Genomic DNA, 15,666 nt, shown 5'->3' with positions numbered 1-15,666 from the left:
AACATAAATTGTCGCGTTTGGTTCTGCCAAGAGCCAAGAGTGGCTCTGGCCCCTCTCCTGGGTTAACACCCTGTCCTGTCCAGTTCGCCCCCCTCACTTCAGATCTCTCTTCCCCAAGACCCAGAAGACGAGCCCTGCTCCCCCAGCTGCATCTGCACGATGTCACAGCATTTCATGGAGGTGGGGGTGTCTTGGGACTCAGAGGAAGGCTGGTTGGGGTTCAGGGGACCTCACCTTCCCTCCCTCCCAGATGTCTCTCTGGTTGGCTCACAGGCTCACCTGAGATAGGGGCTTAGAGCTCATGGGCTGCTGGACCCTCCAACAGGTGTCTGACAGTCCCCCTCCCGACCTGGGAGGCTCCCGGTTTCAGGAGGGGGCTTCCTGCCTCATGGTAAGTGGGTCAAAAGGGAGGCAGCGGGAAATAATGGTCTCTCTTGGTCTGGCCTGGCTGGGGTGAAGCACTGTGTGTGTGTGTGTGTGTGTGTGTGCGCGCGCGCGCGCGCGCGTGTGTGTGCGTGTGCGCACGACCAAGGTCTGTACCAGGAAGGGCTGCAGGCGGGGGAGGGGCATGCTTCTTCACAGCCCCTTCCCCTGTGACCTCGGGCAGATCTTTCACTTTTACCCAGTACAACTGCCTCCAGCTAGCCTGGACAGGCAGATTCCGGGGCTGGAGTGGTCCGGCCCAAGACTGAGAAGGGCTGGGACCCCCGACAGTGACATGATGGGCTCAGCCTCTGTTCCATCTACTGGGCAGGGTGGGCCTCCGCAGATAGCAGCTTCAGACTCCAGCTCCAGGGGGCTGGTGGGAGTCTCTCAAGGTGTCCCACACATGGTCGCTCGGGGAAAGAGTAGAGCTGACCCCTGTCCTCCCTCCCGACTCGAGGGCTTTAGGGCCAGCAGGTGTGTGAGGGCTCCAGGTGCGCGGAGCCCTCGAAAGGACACCAGCCCAGCAGCAGCAGGCCGCGCGGGGGCAGCCGAAGACCCCATCCGGCGCAGGCCAGGGCCGAGCTGGCAGCGGCGGGTCCAAGCCCTGTCAGCTGGCGCAGGAGGCCCAGGGGCAAGCGCGGGACGGAGCTAGGCGCTGGGGTCCGGACCGGGCCGGGGTCGAGCTGGGCCTGGCCGGACACTGCACCCGCCGGGAGCCGGCCCCTGCCGCGCAGGGCTGAGGCCCCCGCCTTCAGACAAAGGAGCCGGCGGGGGGCGGGAGCGGGGGGGGGGGGTTTGCAGGGGGGATGGGGCGAGGGGGCGGGGCGTCGCGGTGTCACGTTACCGCCCGCAGCGCCCTTTAACTCCCGCCCCCGCCCCGCTCACCGCCCCCTTCCCCTGCTACAGCGCGCTCGCCCCGCGGCCGCCAATCAGCCGCGCGCCCCGGCCGCGCGCCCCGCCCCTCCCCCGGTGGGTGTGCGCGCGGCCAATGGGCGGTGCTCTGGGGCCGGGCCGCGGAGGGGCGGGGCAGCGGGGAGGCAGCCAATCGCCGCGGTGTTGTTGAAACTGAAAATACTACATTATGCTAATCGCGGCCGGGCCCGCGCGCACGGGGGTGGGGCCCGCGCGTATAAAGGGGGCCCAGGCGGGCTGGGCGTTCCACAGGCCAAGTGCGCTGTGCTCGAGGGGTGCCAGCCAGGTCTGATCCAGCGAGCGAGCCAGCAGGCATCGAGGGGGCGCGGCTGCCGGCCGAACGAGACAGACGAACCCGACGCAGGAGAGTCCACCACCGGACAGCCAGGTAGCCGCCGCGTCCCTCGCACACGCAGAGTCGGGCGGCGCGGGGTCTCCCTTGCACCCGGCCTCCGCCCTCTCCTCCTCTCCTTTCCCCTTCTTCTCGCTGTCCTCTCCTCTCTCGCTGCCCGCGTTCGCGCAGCCCCGGGCCATGTCCGACGCGTCCCTCCGCAGCACATCCGCGATGGAGCGTCTTGTCGCCCGTGGGACCTTTCCAGTACTTGTGCGCACCAGCGCCTGCCGCAGCCTCTTCGGGCCGGTGGACCACGAGGAGTTGAGCCGCGAGCTGCAGGCCCGCCTGGCTGAGCTGAACGCCGAGGACCAGAACCGCTGGGATTACGACTTCCAGCAGGACATGCCGCTGCGGGGCCCAGGACGCCTGCAGTGGACCGAAGTGGACAGCGACTCGGTGCCCGCGTTCTACCGCGAGACGGTGCAGGTGGGGCGCTGCCGCCTGCTGCTGGCGCCGCGGCCCGTCGCGGTCGCGGTGGCTGTCAGCCCGCCCCTCGAGCCGGCCGCTGAGTCCCTCGACGGCCTCGAGGAGGCGCCGGAGCAGCTGCCTAATGTCCCGGTCCCGGCCCCGCCGTCCACCCCGCCCCCAGCCCCGGTCCTGGCTCCAGCCCCGGCCCCGGCTCCGGTTGCGGCTCCGATCGCGGTCGCGGTCCTGGCCCCGGCCCCGGTCCTGGCCCCGGCCCCGATCCCGGCCCCGGCCCCGGCCCCGGCCCCGGCTCCGGCTCCGGCTCCGGCCCCGGCTCCAGTCGTGGCCCCGGCCCCAGCCCCGGCCCCAGTCGTGGCCCCGGCCCCGGCCCCGGCCCCGGCCCCGGCCCCCGTCCCGGCCCCGGCCCCGGCCCCGGCCCAGGACGCGGCGCCTCAAGAGAGCGCCGAGCAGGGCGCGAACCAGGGGCAGCGCGGCCAGGAGCCTCTCGCTGACCAGCTGCACTCGGGGATTTCGGGACGTCCCGCGGCCGGCACCGCGGCCGCCAGCGCCAACGGCGCGGCGATCAAGAAGCTGTCCGGGCCTCTGATCTCCGGTGAGCCCCGCACGGCCCCGCCCCGGCCCGGCCCGGCCCCGCTTTGTCCGGCCGGCCGGTCCCCCCAGCCCTCGGGGGCCTCGCTGGGTTCCCGCCTCCTCCCGTGGCATTAAAGGGCCCGCAGCGCTCAGGGCGCGGCTGCGCCCGCACCCCCCTCCCCGCCCCGTTGTTATGTCCTCCAGCGGCTTTGCGCGGGCGGGGTGGGAGGCTGAGTCCCGGCCGCGACCTCCCGGGAGCGCGGTCTTCGCCCCTGGCGCGGGAGCCCCTCCCCGGGCGCGGCCGGGCGCCGTGAGCACGGCGCGGAGGGGGTTAAGCGCGGCGGCGGCCCCGGGGGGCTTGGCCGCGGGACAAGGGGAAATGCTTACACAGCACATTGCGCGGCGACGTAAACAAAGCTGACCCGCCGCGGACCTCGGCGCGGGCGGGGACGGCGCCCCCACCCCGGCCGGCCCGCGCCCCGTGCCCTCTCCTGGCCCCCTCTCGGGGCTCCGGGCCGGCCCCGCCCTGACCGGCCGCGCGCGCTGTCGCCCGCAGATTTCTTCGCCAAGCGCAAGAGATCAGCGCCTGAGAAGTCGTCGGGCGATGTCCCCGCGCCGTGTCCCGCTCCCAGCGCCGCCCCTGGAGTGGGCTCGGTGGAGCAGACCCCGCGCAAGAGGCTGCGGTGAGCGAAGTGAGTACAGCGCACCTGGGGGGCGCGGGGGGCTGACCCGCGGGGTCCCCGCCGGCTTTCCTGACCGCCCTTCTCCCCGCAGTTTAGAGCCCAAAGAGCCCCGAGGGAACCTGCCGGGGCAGCGGACGTTGGAAGGGCGCTGGGCCTCGGCTGGGACCGTTCATGTAGCAGCAACCGGCGGCGGCTGCCGCAGAGCAGCGTTCGGTTTTGTGTTTAAATTTTGAAAACTGTGCAATGTATTAATAACGTCTTTTTATATCTAAATGTATTCTGCACGAGAAGGTACACTGGTCCCAAGGTGTAAAGCTTTAAGAGTCATTTATATAAAATGTTTAATCTCTGCTGAAACTCAGTGCAAAAAAAAAGAAAAAAGAAAAAAAAAAGGAAAAAAATAAAAAAACCATGTATATTTGTACAAAAAGTTTTTAAAGTTATACTAACTTATATTTTCTATTTATGTCCAGGCGTGGACCGCTCTGCCACGCACTAGCTTGGTTATTGGTTATGCCAAAGGCACCATCCATCTCCCACATCCGGTTATTGACAAGTGTAACTTTATTTTCATCGCGGACTCTGGGGAAAGGGGTCACTCACAAGCTGTAGCTGCCATACATGCCCATCTAGCTTGCAGTCTCTTCGCGCTTTCGCTCGCTCTCTTATTATTACTGTGTTTATCTTAAACTTGAAGACAAATCTGTTAAAATGGTTCCTGAGCCGTCTGTACCACTGCCCCGGCCCCTCGTCCGCCGGGTTCTAAATAAAGAGGCCGAAAAATGCTGCAACTCCAGTCTGTTTGTGCTTATGCCTGCCTCCAGCTCCCTTCTCCTGCACCCCCAAAAGCTGGAGAGCTAGAACGCAAGAGAGAGCAGGCCAAAGTGGGCATCCCCAGTCCATCCAAAAGGGGAAGCCTCTCTCCTGGCTGGGCCTGGCCCAAATCCACCTGCTCCAGTTCCATTATCTCAGGAGGGGCGGCCGGCCTGCAGTGCACCCTGCATTTATCACCTCCCACCTGCGGGGCTGCAGAAAGACAAGCGTGGGCTTCACATAGCCCCAGCAGGCAGGGAGCACAGCCCCTGACTTGCTGCCCAGACTCAGGCTTGTTTAAAGGAAACCATGAGAAACCCCTCTGCCCCCGCTGATGGGCTCAGGACCCTGCTAGTTTGAGGATGTGCTGGGGTAGAGGGTGGGGAGCAGGACTCCACCAAGACACATCCAGTCCTACAGACTTTTCTTCAGGCCTTGCACCAGGGTCTCCCTAGGTCAAAACACCCAAAATGTTCAAGGTCTAGTCACACCTGCAGTGGAGGGGGGCAGCCTCGAAGCCTCTGAGGGGAGGGAGAAATGAGAACACAAAGGGGTGGTGCCCTGGAACCAGGAGGGCATGGGGACGGGTGGTTTCTGATGACCAGGCTTTGGTGGAAGAAGTCGAGGCTGTGTGCCTCCCTGTGCACCCACACTGTCGGCCCTACCAGCCGACTAGTTTCAAAGCGCTCCCTCTTGGTAAAAGAGACGTTTATTATTTTTTTAATAGCTGACCTATAAACCTCTGAAAATTATGGCTTACAATGGAAAGGGTGACGTAAAATAGCAAAAACAGAACAGCTAGCAGTATTTTTGCTGGTGCCTTGGGCTAGGAGAAGAAAAGAGCTGGTGGACCCTCATGGGGCCCTACGTGACAGTTGCTGACTTCCCTCCCCCCCACCGGCCCCGCACTGGGTCAGGGACAAAGGGGGGGCTCAACTTGAGATGCTCGAGATGTATTTAGACATATAATTAACTGAGCCTCCCCCAGCTGCCTGGAAGGGCTGGGCGAGGAGGGCGAAGGGGCTGGCCTCGAGGCCCAGCTGGGGCCAGACTCTGGGAAATGCCCCTGGGACCTGAGAGTGGCAGGTCCCGCTGCTTTGCCTCAGCAACAGGGACCCTCAGCCGATGGTAACGAGGGACCAGACCCATGTAGACCTGGCTTCAACCTTCAAACCTCTCCCCAGTGGAGAAACTGCAGCATTCACCTGTGTGAGCAGCACAAAGCCGTTTCCCTTCTGAGATAAAGGAGGGTGGCAGTGCCTTCTGCCCTGGGCTGGGAGGAGGCTGGACCGGGTGCTTGGCAGGCAGTTCGTGGGTGCACAGGGTAACCTGAGTTAACTGTTTCTGGTGACCGATCTGCTAGGGTGGATCCTCATCATCCACAGTGGCATCTGCTGCCAGGCCTCCTGCTGCAGCCAGGGCTGGTGGGGCTCCTACCTTGCTTGACTTCTCACAGTCCTGGCCCCTGGGCACGGGATATGTGGTTGCCCAGCACCCTCTTGTCACTCAAGGGTAGCTTTTTCAAAAGCAGTGTGAGGGCTTTGTGGGGACGTGAAGGTGAGGCCCAGTGCCATTTCTCAGGAGGAGTTTCTCCCCAGGGCAGGAGCTGGCTGCAGGGACCCACAGGCCACCACCCTCCGTGGGTTGCTAGTCACAGGTGGGACTCTGGGCACATGTGACCCAGGCAAGCTGGCCTTTCCTTCTGGGGGCCTCGGTTTCCCCATCTGGGCTGAGAAATGTCCAGGGTTTTTTCCAGTGCTGTGTTATGTGATTCTCATGTGGGGACAGCCATGGAAATAATACCCGATGGCACTGTTTGCAAAGCTCTCTTCTCACCCGTGCTGTTGGGGAAGAGCAGATACGAGCATGCGTCCCAGCCCCCAGGCCTCATCCAAGCTGAAAACACAGGCACCGGCTGGCGGCCAGAGCACTCATGGGTCGGCTGTGTGGGAGTCACACCCCAGCTCCACTGGGGATCCACGATCATCATATGAACTATGACACCAGGACCACCAGGCACATAGCAATGGCTTTTCCCTGTGCCAGGCATGTGCTAAGCAGGATCAGCTTCAGCCAGGTCCCATCATGTTCCTTGTTTGAAGAGGACACTGAGGCATGGAGTAATCCACCTGAGGTCATGCTGCTGACCTTGGCAGGGCAGAGGGATGTTGGGCTGGGGTGCTCTGGGACCAGGCCTGGAAACCATTGCACTATCCTGTCCCACGGACTGGGCTGGGAAGACAGGCAGTTGCTCCGTTAATCTACAGACAGTCCAGATGAAGGTGGTGAGGGAGAAGGGTGGATGTGTTGGAGCCAGAGGATGAGGGTGAGGCAGGACAGATGAGGCAGGGGAGGCTGCTGGTGCCAGGGGACCTTGGCGGGCCTGGCCTGCTGGTGCATGTGAGGCTGGCACACGGGCATACATATGGTGTAGTGTAAGGGTGTCTTTTGGGTGTGCCTGCTGGGCCTCCCCCTTCCCTGCCCTGTCCTACTGGTCTCCTGTACCTCCCCGGGCCTGATGGACTAGTGCCAAAGATTGGATTTCATCAGCCAGCAGTGGGGAGCCCCAGAGGGACTAAAGCAGGGAGTGGTAGAAGCATCTCAGCTGCCAGGTGAGGAAGGAGGAGCGCCAGCAAGAGGGAAGGGGGTGAGGGGACCAGAAGGGCCCTGTGGCCATCCAGGCAGAGGGCAGAGGCACTGGGCTGGGTAGACATTCCAAGCTCCAGCATGCCAGCCCCTGTTCCAGGCACCAGAGACTTAGCAATGAAGAGAGAGACAGAAGGTCCCTGCTGCAGGTGCTTTCTCCCCCTGGGGAGGTGACATCCGAAAACCCCTCCAGTGGGCTGTGGTGCATACAAAGGTGGTTAGTGTTAGGGGAGGACAGAGCTGAGCCAAGCACCAGCCTAGCCTTTAAAACAGAAGGGGCTAGGAAGCCCCTCCTCCAGCTCCCAGCAGGTGACACAGCAGGTGATGGTGTCTGGAGAGCACTGTTTTATTGTTTGCTATTTTTTGATTCAATATTATTAACCGAAGTCCATCGGTTACATGAGGGTCCGTTCTCAGTGCTGTACATTCTATGGGTTTGGACAGAGGCTTACTGTCCTGTATCCGCCATTACAGTATCGTACAAGGTAGTTTCACGGCCCTCAAAATCCTCTGTGCTCCACCTAGTCATCCCTCCGTCCTCCCTAACTCCTGCAACCACTGATCCTTTTACTGTCTTCGTAGTTTTGCCTTTTCTATAATGTCATAGAGTTGGACTCACACAGCATCAGCCTTTTGAGATCAGCTTCTTCGACTTAATAATACTTAAGGTTCTTCCATGTCTTTCCATGACTTGAGCTCATTTCTTTTTAGCACTGAATAATATTCCACTGACTGGATGCACCACAGTTTGTTTAGCCACTCACCTCCTGAAGGCTTCCAGGTTTTGGCAATAATGAATAAAGCTGCTATCAATATCCACATGCAGGTTTTTGTGTGGATGCAAGTTTTCAACTCATTTGGGCAAATACCAAGGAGTACAATTGCTGGATGGTGTGCGATGGATCATATGTGAAGGGTACATTTAGTTTTGTAAGAAACCACCAAACCATCTTCCAAAGTGGCTGCACCATTTGTGTTCCCACTGCAGCTCCTGTTGAAGGGCAGTGTTGAGAGTTCCTGTTTCTCATCTGTGGACCACACCAACCACCAATTTCAGATGAATTAAAAAACAGAAACCCTACTACAATGTGGACGCAACAAGGACAAGGCATAATTCCAAACGAACACTGATGACTGTAGCTTGATCTCAGGGCCTCGGCTGGTTCGGCCTGGCTCGGGATGAAGAGCCTGGGCCCTTGGCCATTCTTCATCCAGCTGGCCCTGTAATGAATTGCATATTGTCCCAATAGCTGCCTCCCCAACTGCAGGAAGATTCTGCATTTCCCACACATCAATATCAGACGTGGCCATGTAACTTGCTCTGGGCAGTGAAATGTAACCCACTTGGCATGTACCATTGCTGAATGGAGCCCGTCAAAGCCAGCGTTCTGCCATTTCATCCCTCTGCTGTGAGACAAGTGAGATCTCAGACAGGGGCTGCTCCTTCCAAAAGAGAAAATGGAGCACAACCCCAGCCCTCCAGCATAGGGGCCATCGTGGTGAGTGAGAGATCCACCATGCTTGGTGTATGCCACCAAGAGCTTTGGGCCTGTTTGTTACACAGCATAAGATAAGCTGACAGAGACAGGTTCTTTGAAGACCCAAGACCCAGCTCACTGTTAGAGGTTTATGGGAATGACAGCAAAGGCTCGGTGCCATTTCAAGTTGTTCTGGTTACTTGGCCACATGTCCAGAAATGATGCAGAGACTCAACCGTGCAAGCTGTGTTCAGTGTCCTGCTGGTGTTGTTCCAGCTTGTCACATTTGCAGGCTGGAGGTCAGGTGTTTCCAGCTGGTAGTGACAGATCCTGAGTTCTCTCTTGGTTACCATCTGTCCTACTATACTGTAGTTTTGTGTGTGGTGTGTGCCTTAACAAGTGTCTAGTAAGTCATCTTTTTTTTTTTTTTTTTTCTTTGATGAAGGAATAAAATGATTGTGATTTGGGGAAGGGTCAAAGTCTCAGAGATGGAGCTGGCTGCCCACACTCCAGCATCCTTAAGAAATCCTGGCCGGGCGCAGTGGCTCAAGCCTGTAATCCCAGCACTTTGGGAGGCCGAGTCGGGCGGATCACGAGGTCAGGAGATCGAGACCATCCTGGCTAACACGGTGAAACCCCGTCTCTACTAAAAAATACAAAAAAACTAGCCGGGCGAGGTGGCGGGCGCCTGTAGTCCCAGCTACTTGGGAGGCTGAGGCAGGAGAATGGCGTGAACCCGGGAGGCGGAGCTTGCAGTGAGCTGAGATCCGGCCACTGCACTCCAGCCTGGGTGACAGAGCAAGACTCCGTCTCAAAAAAAAAAAAAAAAAAAAAAAAAAAAGAAATCCTGGCTGGGTGTGGATGCTCACACCTGTAATCCAAGCACTTTGGGAGGCTGAAGTGGGAGGGTCGCTTGAGAGCAGGAGTTTGAGACCAGCTTGGGGCAATATAGCGAGACTCTATCTCTACAAAAGTTTTAAAAATTAGCCAGGCTTGGTGGTGTGTGTGCACCTGTGGTCCCAGCTACTCGGGGGGCTGAGGTGGGAGGATCACTTGAGCTTGAGAAGTGGAGATTGCAGTGAGCCATGATCAACTGCATCACTGTACTCTCCAGCCTGAGCGACAGTGCGAGCAAGACCCTGTCAAAAAAAGAAAAAAAAAAAAAAAAAAAAAAAAGTCTGGGCGCGGTGGCTCACACCTGTAATCCGAGCACTTTGGGAGGCCGAGGTGGTCAGATCACAAGGTCAAGAGATCAAGATCATCCTGGCTAACACAGTGAAACCCCATCTCTACTAAAAATACAAAAAATTAGCCGGACGTGGTGGCACGTGCCTGTAATTCCAGCTACTTGGGAGGCTGAGGCAGGAGAATCGCTTGAACCCGGGAGGCGGAGGTTGCAGTGAGCCAAGATCGCACCACTGCACTCCAGCCTGGGCAACAGAGTGAGACTCCGTCTCAAAAAAAAAAAAAAAAAAATCTCAGTTGTTTATTCTGAAAACTAAAAATTGTGTTATTTAAGGCCTGGAGTGGTTGTTTTAGGGGCATCTGAGATATTGATTATATCACCAAGATCTGCTCCATGGGTAAGCCCCTTGGAATGAAAAATGAAAATGGGCTCTGATGACCTCGTGGCATCAGGAAGAAGACCAGGATCTTAGCTGTTACTTGAAAGCCCTCAGGGGCAGGACTTTCTCAGCAGGGCTTGCCTGCTTCAGTGTCTGACAGCTGTGTGTACTCACCATTCCCTTCTGCCTCAAATCACAGCCACTACTCTACTGTTCAACACTGAGGCATGAAGTTGGGTGTGGACAGGCAGCCAGTACCTTCTCTTCTGTTAGCATGATAACACCTGTTCTAATGATCTCCTGCCAAGTAAACAACTATCCCAACACTTTGTGGTTTAAAACAGTGGTTTTAGCCAGGTGTGGTGGCTCACGCCTGGAATCCCAGCACTTTTGGGAGGCCAAGGTGGGCGGATCACGAGGTCAGGAGATGGAGACCATCCTGGCTAACGTGGTGAAACCCCGTCTCTACTAAAAAAATACAAAAAACCAGCCGGGCGTGGTGGTGGGCCCCTGTAGTCCCAGCTACTTGGGAGGCTGAGGCTAGAGAATGGCCTGAACCCAGGAGGCGGAGCTTGCAGTGAGCTGAGATCGCGTCACTGCACTCCAGCCTGGGCGACAGTGAGACTCCACCTCAAAAACAAAACCAAAAAAAATGGTTTTATTTATACCTATGATTATATCAGAAATTTGGGAACAGTTGGCAGGATAGCCTGGCTCTGTGTTGTGGGGTGTCAGCTAGAGTAGTTCGATTGGGGTTGGGGACTCAACTTCCAAGACGGCCCATTCCCATGCCTGGCAGAGCCCTGGGAGCTGCTGCCTGTGGCTCCCTCCACAGGCCTGCTTGGGCTTCCTCACAGCATGGCAGCTGGGTTTCAAGAGCAGGTGTTCCAGGAGGCCTAGGAGCAGCTCTAAAGACCCGGCCTCAGAAGCTATGCAGCATCATGTCTGCCTCATTTGATTAATCAAGCAAGCTACTGAGCCCATCCCAGATTCATGGGAGGGGGATCTGCTCTGCTTGAGTGGCAAAGGGTTTGCAGCCATCTTTCCTTACAGAACCCAACCCTGGTTATTGATTGATAGCCAGAACGTTTTGGGGGGTTTACTTCAGGACCCACAAGCAATTGTTACCTGAATTCAAAACAGCCTATTATCCCAGCACTTTGGGAGGCCAAGCTGTGAGGATCACTTGAGCTCCGAAGTTTGAGACCAGCTTAGGCAATATAGTGAGACCCTGTCTCTACAAAAAATATAAAAATTAGCTGGGTGCGGTGGCGTGTACCTGTAGTTACAGGTACTGAGGCTGTAACCTCAGGGGGCTGAGATGGGAGGATTGCTTGAGCCTGGGAGGTCAAGTCTGCAGTGAGTCGTGATCACACCACTGCATTCCAGCCTGGGCGGTAGAGCAAGACTCTGTCTCAATAAATAAGTAAATTCAAAACAAAAACAATTTTTTTCCTCTAGCATGGATTTCAGTAATTAACAGAATTAAAAAATCATCAAACACTTCTTGTGTTTGAACTGACCAAGTGCCAGGAGTGGCTTCCTATCTGGCGAATTAGAAAGATGCAGGCCTAGGTGAGAGGCACACTGCTGTGAGTTCATGTCAGCAAGGACCCCTGAGTAAGGGCTGCAAGGCCACTGCGATGATGCCACAAAAACTCTTGATCAGGTATCTGCCCACAGCCTTTCTGCCTTCTTTTATTGTATGTGCATGTATATAACATGTACGTGTCTATATGTTATAGACATACATATGTACACATAATGTGTATGCATACACACATGTATGTGTGCATATATTGTCTATATGTACATAAAGATAATTTCTCTCTTTTTGTTAACTTTGTATTTGGTTTTACATTTTCTCAGCAATATGTAACAGTATCACCTCTACTTCTTTACAAAGCATTCTTATGGAAATTTGCAAACATACACAAAAGCAATAGAATAGTATATCACCAGCCAGTTTCAACCATCATTAACATTTTTCCAATCTTGTCAATCTGTTTCCCACCTCTACTTTTACTTTTTTTCCTTTCTGCAGTTTCATAAAGCAGATCCCTGGCTGAGCACAGTGGCTGATGCCTGTAATCCCAGCACCTTGGGAGGTTGAGGTAGGATGATTGCTAGAGCCCAGGAGTTGGAGACCAGCCTGAGCAACATAGCAAGACCCTGTCTCTACTGAAAAAAACCAACAACGAAGAAAGCAGATCCCAGACACCACATCCTCCCACCTGCAACTTCCTCCATGCAACTCAGGCAAGTTTCATTCTTACAAATGCAACGTGGACAGGAAGAGACAGCGTGGGCTCTTTCCCATCGTCAGTGTGGTGCACATCAGCTTTGTCCTGGAAAGCGTCCCTTTCTACTCATTCTAGTACAACAACGCCAGCTTCCAGGGAAGGCCCTGGGCTTTACTTGCGAATGACACAAAACCACTGCTGGCCTCATGCCACCATCCAGCCAAGTGTCTTAAGAGACCATGCACCTGGGACAAGTCCAGGTCATCCTGCATCCAGTGTCACACTTGGTGGACAGTCCCTGCATGTAGAGGACATCCCATGTTCACCCTGAAATCCTGATGGCTCAATATGTTGCTGCTTCATGGATCCTCTTGTGAGCCACTGGTCCAATTTTGAGAGCTGAAATAGTAATCCAAGTGGAAATGCCACACACGCACACAATAATGCACAGACAGTGGGAGCCAGGCCAGCTGGGGAGCCCTGCTCGCATTCTTAGCCACACGGACTTGCCTTTGGGAGCGCTCCAGCCTTCACTCCTATGGTCTGCATGAACAAAAACCACTTTTTCCCCTTCCCTTTGACACTGTCATCTGCCTGTGGCTACTTTTGGCATGGTCGGATCCTTTGGGGGTGCCCCCGGCCAATCATTGGGTGGTACTGGGGTCTGTGGGCAGGGGTTCGAGTCAGAGGGTGGTTGCCTGGTGGCCCACATGCAGGAAACACAAGTTTTGTGTTTGCACAGGAAAAAGAAGGGAGTTTGCATGGGCCCAGCTCATCCTTAGGAGACTGGAGCCCAGCTTGGAGCAGGTGGGGCGCTGGTTTATGGTCTGCACTGGTGCTGTCTTTCTGATTGTCTCCAATTTGGGACTTTCTCCATTTTGCTGGGGTCCGACTTTCCCTCACTGATCCCTCTAAAGGGTGGAGGTTGTCTAGGGTGCAGAAGCCTCCCTGGGCCTCAATTTTCCCTGAAAGGGGAACACAGGATCAGAGTCTTTGGGGGCCTGTCTAGCTCGAATGTTCCCTGAGTGTTTGAATGAAGATTGCCCATGGTTTGAGATTTGCCCCAGAACCCCTTTTGGTTCCTTCAGACCCTTCTGCTCTAGCTGGGTGCTGATTCCCTCCCTGTAGCCTGGCCTACATCCAGGCCTGGAAGACCTTAACTGGTCTGTCTGGGTAGCAGGGAGCCCCGGTACCCACTCCCCAGTGCTCTGGGGGCTATTCATTTTAATGGTCATATAGTCACATGGGTTTTTATCATGCAACCCCAGCACTTCCCTCTCAGTCCTGGGAAGAAGCACGTGGTCCGGACAACAGGGCCCTATACCTGAGGGGATGTGGTGAAGCCAGTATTGCAGAGGGAGAAGTAAGGACACCTGAGACCTAGTGCTGGGTTTGACTATGTCCCCTCCGGAATTCACGTCTGAAACTTACCGGCCAATGTGATAGTGTTAACGTAAGTGGGAAACTGGGCACAGTAGCTCAAGCCTGTGATCTCAGCACTTTGGGAGGCTGAGGTGAGCGAATTGCTTGAGCCCAGGATTTTGAGACCAGCCTGGGCAACACAGGGAGAACTTTTCTCTACAAAAAAAAGAAAAATTAGCCAGGTGTGGTGGTGCATGCTAGTCAGGAGGTGGGAGGATCACTCAAGCCTGGGAGGTGGAGGTTGCAGTGAGCCGTGACCGTTCCACTGTACTCCAACCTGGCTGACAGAGCCAGAGAGCCAGATCCTGTCACCAAAAAAAAAAAAAAAAAAAAAAAAAAGAAAAGGGCCAGGCACAGTGGCTCACGCCTGTAATCCTAGCACTTTGGGAGGTTGTGGTGGGCAGATCATCTGAGGTCAGGAGTTCGAGACCAGCCTAGCCAACATGGTGAAACCCCATGTCTACTAAAAATATGAAAATTAACTGGACATGGTGGTGGGCGCCTGTTATCCCAGGTACTTGGAAGGCTGAGGCAGGGAGAACTGCTTGAACCCAGGAGGTGGAGGTTGCAGTGAGCTGAGATGATACCACTGTATTCCAGCGTAGGTGTCAGAGCAAGACTCTGTCTCACACACACACACACACACACAGAACTAAGGTCTTTAGGAGGTGATTAAGCCTGAGGGTTCCTCCCTCTGAGTGAGATTAAGGCTTTTATAAAAGAGGTTTCTGCTCAAGCCTGTAATCCCAGCACTTTGGGAGGCCGAGACGGGCGGATCACCAGGTCAGGAGATCGAGACCATCCTGGCTAACCCGGTGAAACCCCGTCTCTACTAAAAAATAAAAAAAAAAAAAACTAGCCGGGCGAGGTGGCGGGCGCCTGTAGTCCCAGCTACTCGGGAGGCTGAGGCAGGAGAATGGCGTAAACCCGGGAGGCGGAGCTTGCAGTGAGCTGAGATCCGGCCACTGCACTCCAGCCCCGGCGACAGAGCGAGACTCCGTCTCAAAAAAAAAAAAAAAAAAAAAAAAAAAGAGGTTTCATGAAGCGTTTGCTTACTTACAACACAGTGCCATCTTGGAAGCAGAGAGCCCTCACCAGACCCTGATTGCCCTGGCACCTTGATCTTGGGCTTCCCAGCCTCTGGAACTGTGAGAAATACATTTCTATTATTTATAAATCACCCAGTCTCGTTGATCACCTGAGGTCAGGAGTTTGAGATCAGCCTGACCAACATGGAGAAAGCCCATCTCTACTAAAATTAGAAAAGTAGCCAGGCACAGTGGCTCACACCTGTAATTCCAGCACTTTGGAAGGCCAAGGTGGGTGGATTACCTGAGGTCAGGAGTTTGAGACCAGCCTGGCAAACATGGAGAAACCTCATCTCTACTACAAATACAAAATTAGCCGAGTGTGGTGGCACATGCCTGTAATCCCAGCTACTCAGGAGGCTGAGGCAGGAGAATCGCTTGAACCTGGGAGGCGGAGGTTGCAGTGAGCCGAGATTGTGCCATTGCACTCCAATCTGGGCAGCAAGAGCAAAACTCCATCTCAAAAACAAATAAATAAATAAAAAATAGAAAAATAAAAAATAAATCACCGAGTCTCAGGTATTTTGTTACAGTGGCACAAATGGACTGAGATACCTTGCATCCACCCTTGGAGGCTACCAGTAGGCCAACGGCCAGTCAGGTGCCTCTGTGCGGGGCCACACTGCTCCCTGATTCTCTTCCAGAGAGCACTGTACAGGGCTGACCCACCTCTGCAGCCAGGACAGACATGGCAGGCCTGGTCCCTGTGGAGGAGTCTAGCTGTGGTTTTAAGGCAAAACCGGCCGCGCGCGGTGGCTCGTGCCTGTAATCCCAGTCGGTACTTTGGGAGGCTCAGGCGGGCAGATCACCTGAGGTCAGGAGTTCGAGACCAGCCTGGCCAGCATGGCGAAACCCTGTCTCTACTAAAGTTACAAAAGAAATATTAACTGAGCGTGGTGGCGGGCGCCTGTAATCCCAGCTACTCAGGAGGGAGGCTGAGGCAGGAGAATCGCTTGAACCCAGGAGGTGGAGGTTGCAGTGGGCCGAGATCACGCCATTG

At 55.8% G+C, this 15,666-nt stretch overlaps 1 protein-coding gene across 7 annotated transcripts; it reads left to right on the top strand.

Annotated features, from left to right (window-relative positions):
• The first annotated feature begins 1,484 nt into the window (after nucleotides 1–1,484).
• CDKN1C (cyclin dependent kinase inhibitor 1C) lies at nucleotides 1,485–4,207 on the top strand. 7 transcript variants are annotated; one of them, XM_025357107.1, is made up of 5 exons: nucleotides 1,576–1,726; nucleotides 1,894–2,548; nucleotides 2,579–2,750; nucleotides 3,285–3,420; nucleotides 3,508–4,202. In XM_025357107.1, the coding sequence occupies exons 2-4, from the start codon at nucleotides 1,904–1,906 to the stop codon at nucleotides 3,413–3,415; spliced, it is 948 nt and encodes a 315-aa protein (XP_025212892.1). In that variant the 5' UTR covers nucleotides 1,576–1,726; nucleotides 1,894–1,903; the 3' UTR covers nucleotides 3,416–3,420; nucleotides 3,508–4,202. The 7 variants fall into 7 exon arrangements, with proteins under 7 accessions (XP_025212889.1, XP_025212888.1, XP_025212893.1 ...); XM_025357106.1 differs by having other exon boundaries at nucleotides 3,503–4,202; XM_025357104.1 differs by having other exon boundaries at nucleotides 1,485–2,548.
• Nucleotides 4,208–15,666: the final 11,459 nt, after the last annotated feature.

Source organism: Theropithecus gelada, chromosome 14 (genome assembly GCF_003255815.1).
Source record: "Theropithecus gelada isolate Dixy chromosome 14, Tgel_1.0, whole genome shotgun sequence".
NCBI lineage: Eukaryota > Metazoa > Chordata > Mammalia > Primates > Cercopithecidae > Theropithecus > Theropithecus gelada.
This window is presented reverse-complemented; position numbering and strand designations above follow the sequence as displayed.